Source organism: Helianthus annuus, chromosome 3, assembly GCF_002127325.2.
Source record: "Helianthus annuus cultivar XRQ/B chromosome 3, HanXRQr2.0-SUNRISE, whole genome shotgun sequence".
NCBI lineage: Eukaryota > Viridiplantae > Streptophyta > Magnoliopsida > Asterales > Asteraceae > Helianthus > Helianthus annuus.
The window spans coordinates 7,214,015-7,222,706 of NC_035435.2; the positions used below are offsets into that span (position 1 = coordinate 7,214,015).

General features: G+C 34.5%; 1 protein-coding gene across 1 annotated transcript; it reads left to right on the forward strand.

The window, feature by feature from the left end:
- The first annotated feature begins 292 nt into the window (after positions 1-292).
- On the forward strand, positions 293-1,797 carry LOC110928576 (heat stress transcription factor C-1). The gene is made up of 2 exons (XM_022171588.2): positions 293-651; positions 901-1,797. Exons 1-2 carry the CDS (start codon positions 448-450, stop codon positions 1,627-1,629), a joined length of 933 nt encoding a protein of 310 aa, XP_022027280.1. The 5' UTR covers positions 293-447; the 3' UTR covers positions 1,630-1,797.
- The last annotated feature ends 6,895 nt before the right edge of the window (positions 1,798-8,692 follow it).

Below are 8,692 nucleotides of genomic sequence, written 5' to 3' on the forward strand. Positions count from 1 at the left end.
AGGTTAAATTCGTTTATACGCTTTAATATACAAAAAATGAGGTTAAATAATTTTCCGAATATACAAGAAAATTATGTTGTTTTTACGGTGTAACCCTGGTTAAGGCATACTCGAGCGTAGATTATAGGAATAAAACGAACAAAAGCTAAGTTTTATATATAAAACTTAAAACTAGACGAGCTTAAATTCTTTTAAATTAAACGAGTCGAAGGTTAAAAGAGAAAATCTCTTTTATCTCAAATATTTAGTCAAATGTATGTAACCTTATATTAGCACTACCTTCTTGTTCATGGAATCACTTTTGTGAACATCAAACACAGAAACTAACACACACAAAAAACACACAAAACACACACACACAAAACACACACACATCATATCCATCTCTTCTGGATTCATTTCAAAGGGACAAATCCATCAGAATTCATCCGTTATGTTCATAAACTCATGGAATCTAACGAAGTAATCGCACCATTCGTTATGAAAACCTACCAGATGGTGAACGATTCGTCGCTAGATAACCTAATCCGATGGGGAACCGGAAACAACAGCTTCATCGTCGTCGACTCGTTAGGTTTCTCCCAACGCCTCTTACCTGCATACTTCAAACACAACAATTTCTCCAGCTTCATCCGCCAACTCAACACTTATGTAAACAAAATCCTAATTAATCAAATTTCTTTGTATCTGTTTCCCGCTTTGCTATTTGTAGGATTTACTGGCTTCTTCCGTAGATATTGTTAATAGTTGTTTTTGTCTATGTATATATTCTTTGTATTTGTTACCCGCTTTGCTATTTGTAGGATTTACTGGCTTCTTCAGATGTTGTTTTCTGTTGTTTTTTGTCTATGTATATATGTATGATATCTATGATATCTGATTGATTTCTATGTTAATTAGGGTTTTAAAAAAGTAGATCCAGATCATTGGGAGTTCGCGAACGAGTGGTTTTTAAGAGGACAAGTGCATTTGTTGAAGAACATAGGGCGAAAGAGGCAAACCAACACTAGATCGAAATATTCCCCGAATATTCAAACCCGAGGAGGAGGAGACGAAGAAGACGAAGAGGAGTCCATGATATCCATGGAGATTGCAAAGTTAAAGAGAGAACAAAAAGCTCTAGAACAAGAGTTAGAAGATATGAACAAGCGGCTAGAGGCGACAGAGCGGCGACCAGAGCAAATGATGGCTTTACTATGTAAAGTCGCCGAAGATCCCGATATTTTGCAGCGAATGATGCTTGAAAAGGTTCATCGATCTAAACGATTGACGGATAAAAACAAGCAGCCGAGGTTAATAACACCCCAGATGCCTCGGTCGTCGTCCTCAAACACCACTGTACCAATTAAAGATGAGAATAGTGAAGAGTGTTATCCGATTACCGGAAGTGATAGAGTATCATCAGAGGATGTATGTTATGATTACGGTAACCTGGCGTGGAGTTCTCCGGCGACGACGGTTTGGCTGTGGAATAACGACGGAGATGAGGGTGCCGGTGTTTCGCCGATGAACGGAGTTAATATGTACGGTGGTTTGGGTGGCAGTGGATATTTCCGGCCGGAATCGCCGGAACCGGAGGTTAATCCGTCGCCGGCGTATCCATTTTCCCTACTTGGTGGCGGGTTTTAAATAATTCGGTTTTATTTGTTATTTATCAGTGATTAGTAATATCTGAATTTATTATTATTATTATTATCATATTTGGCATTTTGTATAAATCTAGAGAGAAAATATTATTTGAAAAAAAAAATAGTGTAAAATATGTGAAGGTTTGAAACCTAAACATATTTTTCTGAATTTTTTTTTGAGACGGAGAATGAGGTCGTATATAGTTTATTTGTATGTTATGGTAAGTTTAATACATAACTAATTTAGAGTAAATATCGTTATAGTCATATAATACATTTAACTTGTTTAATTTGTAGTGTTTGTAAATATATTGATAGAAAGAAATGTGACAATCGGTAATATAAGTGTTTTTGTATCACGGTGAAAATAAAATAAATACGTTTTATATGGTTTTTATAGTTTTGTACTTATAATTTTTTTTTTCTAAACCTCGCACCTTTTGTTAATAGTCTACAAGTCCAAAAACATGTAAATTTAAAGTCAAAAACACTGATTTGGGTTTAGTTTTTTATCTATAGCAAATTTATTAAATTACATCATATATTAATTCACATTTCAATAAAAGTAAACTACTAAAAGTATACATGCTTAGATTTTGTATTTTAATTAATCTATTTATCTGATTTTTTATATGATTTTTTAAGAAGTAGCTTTTGTATTTTTTTATATGAATTTTTTTTAAGAAATAGCTTGTGTACAGCAATTTATTTTGATAAAACAATCACATATATAAATGGTCCCCTATTAGACAGCATCAACATCTATAATATTATTTATTGACAAAAAAACAATGAATTTGATATCACAAACGTTTAGCTTTCGCTTTCTATCTGAGTCTCCGTCTTTTATCAATTGCAATATCGTTGTAATTTGCTATCATATGACCTTACAATTACTCCAAATAGTATTAAATGATTTTCACTATTTTGATTAAAAAAAAAACTTTTTTAGAATATTTAATAATCTTCTAATCCTAATAAAAGAATGATGTTAATGACAAATGGCATTCTCTCATTTCATTTATTTTCATCTAATGCCATGTGGCATTCTCTTATTTAATTTATTTATGAATTAAATTAATTAATACTATTAATATATTAAATTAACTCTAATTTATTAATATATAATATAATATATCTAATAATATATAAATGATTGTTATACATGCTCTTAATTTATCTTTGTATCAATTTCTTAAACTTTATTTTTTTTAATAATTATATGGATTTTGTCTTTGCTTTCTTTTTTTTATTAAAATATTTAAATTATAAACATATAAATAATTTAATGAGTATTTAAATTAAATTGTATATAATCCTTAACTTATATTTTAATTTATAATCAATGAAGTTATTTCTAATTATCGTAGAGGATATTTATATAGCATCTTAAATTTATACTTGATTAGTGGGATAAACCAACGGGACGGATTTGATTTGCTTTAGTTATTAACAATAACTAATATATAATTTAAAGTAATAATTACTGAAATCCCCTGTGTGATTCGGCGGGAATTCAATTTCAATCGATACCGGTTTGGTTCACTACCAACGACACTCTATATAACAACCGAAAGAAAAAAAAACCAAAGAAATAAAGTCGTTAAACTTCAGTGTATAAAAAGTTTATAGCCATTAAAAAATAAACTTTAATGTTCTTGTCACAAAGACACAAAAGAAAAGAAAATATTATATTAAAGTGAAAACCGTTAATTAAATCTATGCTCAAGCTAATATTTAACACTTAGAAGTACTAGCATATTATTGATGTTAGTGTTCCATTTGAAATTATTTATAATTCAAGTTGTTTAAATTGTTAGTTTAACTTATGTATTTAATAATAATTAGCAATAATTATCAGTTACATATTGGTATTTTAATATGTGTAAATTTATTTCAAAATTATCATATTTTTCTCTAAATTTCAAAGAAAAAACCTTTGACATTATCTTGATTATGGGCAGTTTTAAGCAATTTTTATATGATATTTTATCATCTTTTAATTTATGTAAGATATTTTATTTATTCAACTCATGTAATACATGGGTCTATAAACTAGTATATTATAAGTTGATAACCATTTACTACTAGTACTAGATGAATAATTGTCCTTTAAAAAAAAAGATGAATAATTGTCAACAAAGGTTGGATCTCCTTATCATTGATACATATCATAGATAAGTCAAAACCTATAAAATAAAATATAAATAAAAATGAAACTAACTTTTCTAAATATTTGACGGGTTTTACTTTCATCAAAAACATATAGTATTTCTAGCCTTAAAATGTTCTTTGTATTTATAACTTTCTCAGAATTTTGTTAACAATTAATATAACGAGTATATTACAAGTTTTGTCCCTTTATATACTTTACCTTTAAAATTGATGACTTTTTACCTTTTGTACTTAATGTTTGAAAATGTTGCACGTTATGTACTTTAGAGCAAACTCAGTTATAATTTTAAGTTAAGTTATATCATGTGCACTGCACATGAGGGTAGAACGGTCATTTCATCTCCCCACTTGTCTTTCCCCCTTTTAATACCCTAATTTATTTCATCTTCAACCTTAAAAAATACAACAAAAGAATTGCACCAAATGACAACAGAAACACCACCCACTACGGTCACCTCTGAAAATATAATTATACATTCTTTCTTGTTGGACCGTTGTTTTGACCCGAAAAGTCAGTCAAGGTAGCTCATCCTCATATACAAAGGCGGAAACAGAGTATACAAGGTTACAACAGCTCGTCCTTTCAATTCCACTGCTTTTATTGCTTTCTAACAAGATTTTGACAGAGTTTCGCTCCAGAGAACAATCACCAACAACTAACAGATTCGCTCAAATGACAGCTATTTATAGGCATCACTGGTTCGCTTATATGACCTGACACATAAGCGGACCTATAACATTGCACTATAAGCGAACCCAAACATGTACCTATAAACGATCCTAATATGACCCTATGAGCGAATCTGCTTCTACTTTGTACATAAAAGCGAATCTACATCATGAACATACATATTTGACAATCTAGACCCTCTGTTGACCTACTTGACCCCAGACTTCATGTAGACGTAGTCAACAGACATTTCATGCATCAACAGACTCCCCCTTGGATGTTGACGTAGTCTTTATCAGTCTTCAGATCCGTAGTCTTCAGTCTTGGTCTTTTCCTCCAACTCTGTCTTCCTTTTCATAAGCATTCTTTACAGGTTCCAGGACTGTCTCCTAGCTCTATCTTCAAACTTCCCATTAGCTGTTGATCCAGACTCCCCCTTTCACAGACTCCCCCTCTCAGTATGCTGGGATCTTGAGAAATCTGGTTCAAGTTTTGACAATTTGCCTCCGTTGGGAATAATGAAGTCTCCAAACCTGTTACTCAACCAATAACGTCACAATCTATCTTTTCAATCAATAAAACTCACACTCAATCAGCTATAAACATCCACTCAAGTGTTCAGGTTCAAGTTAATGACCCTGATCACTTGATTAATCTACCAAGTTCAATTTAGTGACCCTGGTTGATCTTTTTGACGAAATAAACTGATTTAGTAAAATCATTTTCAACTTTTTCTGAAAAATAACAAGTATCAAGTTAATGAACTTGTTTATGACACAGAAAACAATCAAACTTCCAACAATGTAAGCTCTCCTCGTTCTTCAGCTCAGAATCTCCTGTATCTGCTTCATCTTTCTAGAATCCGACAATCAACTTTCCACTCTGGTTTGTCTAAAATAAAGCAGAAATAAAATCTTTTTGGATTTTTAATGAGATCTAAACTAAGAAATGAAATAACAGAAAACTTAAATTGCGAAAAAGTAAACTATTTACAAGTTTATTTTGGCGAGCGTGTCAGGGAATCATATCAGCTTTTCAGACAAATTACTAGTACCGTTAAGCTACATTACATACTCAGACTTAAACAATTCACCTCGATTGTCGATATACTGATCCATCTTAAATTCTCACACAATCTTCAATCTATTCAGGATACCGTTTAAGTGTCTTAAGAACTTAGTTCAATTCATGTGTCCCACCTCTTGAATATACTCCCGTATCCAGAATCCCAGATATTCAGTCTTATAGGTGAGTATACCACAGATGATATCTGTAAGGGGTTATATGCGAAACCGTGAGAGCTCAGGTCAGAACTTCCGTTCAGCGGAGAGATGACGGCTCGACTTTTGGTGTGTCCCCTTTAGAGGATCTTTTAGCATTACAACAGCAGCGACTATCAATTTTATTGTTTCATCAGCTTGCTGAGGGTGATGCTATATTTCAAGCATTTTGCAGAAAGTATTATTCGGGGACTAGGTCAGTACTTCCATACAGCAGAAGTCCCGGAATAATACCCCAGATATCACTGAGTATAAAGACCTAGTATCTCAGAATATGGGACCTTTCAAACGAGATTTCAGGGGTTACCTATATATCCAAGTAGTGTTCCCCACGAATTTCACCAGTTTGAAATTTTAGGTTTATATCCCGAATAAATTTACTAAATGTATGAAAACCTATCGACACATCGTTAGTGAGACTGTTTAAATCTTTTAATCTTTACAAATCTTTAGCATACTGTAATTGTCTAGCTGATGTACTATCATTTTCCCTATATACACAAGCTCTTTTTCAATTTTATCATGTTTTTGTATTTTTGCATTTTTTTACTGTTTTTGTATTTTTCTGAAAATAAACTATGTACAACTATCTATCTCCCCCTAAATACCAAAACACGTAAAAAATCGACAAACCATCGCAGATTGTCTCTCGTCTTCATCCGCAACAGTACTCTCATCAACGCTCACTATACCATCCGACACCGAAAGCAATTTCATACCATTAAGTTTTAACAAATATTGAAACCGGTTTTTATCAAAAGCTTTGGTATGCAAATCAGCTTTTTGTTCATCAGTGTGGATTTTCTCAATTCGTATCAACTTTTTCTCGAAACAATCGTGAATAAAGTGATGACGAATCTCTATATGTTTAGTTTTAGCGTGATGTACTGGATTTTTAGTAATGTTAATTGCGGCCTCATTATCAACAAACAGAGGTGTGTTAAGAAACTGCAAACCGTAGTCGCGCATCTGTTGCTGTATCCACAGGATCTGAGAGCAGCAACTGCTAGCAGAAACATACTCCGCTTCACATGTAGATAACGCCACAGATGTTTGTTTCTTACACTGCCAGGTAACCAATCTAGGACCAAAGAACTGGCATCCTGCAGTTGTTGATTTCGCGTTGACTTTGCAGCATCCGAAATCCGAATCGGAATACCCTTCGAGCGTAAAATCGCCTTTCCTAGGATACCATAACCCCAATGACGGAGTACCTTTCAGGTAACGTAATATCCTTTTGACAATAATCATGTGCGATGCTCTCGGGTTAGACTGAAATCTTGCTGCGAGGCACGATGGGTACATGATGTCAGGACGTGAAGCAGTCAGATACATCAAAGAACCTATCATGGAACGGTAGAACATTTCATCAGCCCTGTCTCCGGTGAGATCTGGGTGAATCCCATGATTAGTCGCAAGTGGGGTAGCAGCTGGAGTAGAACTTGACATTCCAAATTTCTCTAGAATATCATGCACGTACTTCGTTTGATGAATGAAAATTCCCTCAGGAAGTTGTTCAACTTGTAGACCCAGAAAGAATTTCATCTCCCCCATTGATGACATTTCAAATTTCTGCTTCATCACTTGTTCGAAATCTTTGCACAATTTCTCATTCGTTGACCCAAAAATTATATCGTCCACATAAATTTGTACTATCAGAAGATGACCATCAACGACTTTAGTGAAGAGAGTGGCATCCACTTTTCCACGTATGAACTGGTTAGCGAGTAGGTGTTGAGACAAAGTCTCGTACCAGGCTCTCGGCGCCTGATGTAGACCATACAACGCTTTGTCCAGCAGATAAACTTTGTTCTTGTGGATTGGGTCAGTAAAGCCCGACGGCTGACCAACATAAACCTCCTCTTTGACCTTCCCATAAAGAAACGCTGACTTTACATCCAACTGATATACTTTGAAATTCTTCCAAGACGCAAATGCTAGGAAAATTCTGATAGCCTCTAGTCGTGCGACAGGAGCATAGACTTCGGTAAAATCAATCCCCTCCTGTTGACTAAAGCCCTGAACAACGAGTCGAGCTTTGTTCCTTACAACCACTCCTCTATCGTCCCTCTTACATTTGAAAACCCATTTTGTATTGATTTTCCTTTGACCATCTGGCAAATCAACTAACTTCCACACTCCCAACTTTTCAAACTGACTTAATTCTTCTTGCATCGCTATGACCCAAGAGTCTTCAGTAAGCGCCTCTTTGTAAGTTCTCGGTTTGACCTGCGAGATAAAACAACTTAATGAAAATTCAGTTTGTAAAGGTGCTACTGTAGTATAAAACATGTTAAGCCCTGGTCAATTTGACGTCTCGTGCGAACGCCCGATTGCAATTCTCCTATGATCAACTCCTCTGGATGATAAGAAAGAGTTCGCGGCATCACTTCGCTTGGAACTTCTACATTTCCCTCCAGATTAGTAACATTCTGCTCTGCATCTTGTTCACCAACTTGGTTTGTTTGACTTGACAACTGGATCTGCTCCCCCTCAAGATCTGAATCACCATGGTCAAATACTGGCATGTTATCAGCTTCTTGATCATCATTCACCTCCGACTGATTACCAGGAGCAACTTCTTCATCATGTTCACCAGCATTACTAGGACCTGCTTCATCATCATTTGAAGTTTCCCGAGGTCTTCTAGAATACTCCGCTGGGAACTTGAGCTGCGACTCATACTCTCGCAAAATATCCAGCTCATCAAAGAAATCTTCTTCTTCCTCTGATTCTTCTCTCATGTCAAACGAATCCCAAAGTTTGTCATAATGATAACGCCATGAATCACCAGGATTCTGTGGCGGCATAGTGTAACCTTGACATTCAACATTCACTGCTTCAATAATCCGTTTCTCACTTGGAACGAAGACTCGCCGTGTAGGACTTGAATAGCCAACAAAAATACCCTCAATGCTCTTCGAACCAAACTTTCCATT

Excerpts from the sequence above, each read along its gene's own strand:
- LOC110928576 (XM_022171588.2), top strand. The coding sequence starts at position 448 with ATGGAATCTAACGAAGTAATCGCACCATTCGTTATGAAAACCTACCAG. Across the intron at positions 652-900 it reads TCCGCCAACTCAACACTTAT|GGTTTTAAAAAAGTAGATCC; the intron begins GTAAACAAAATC and ends TATGTTAATTAG.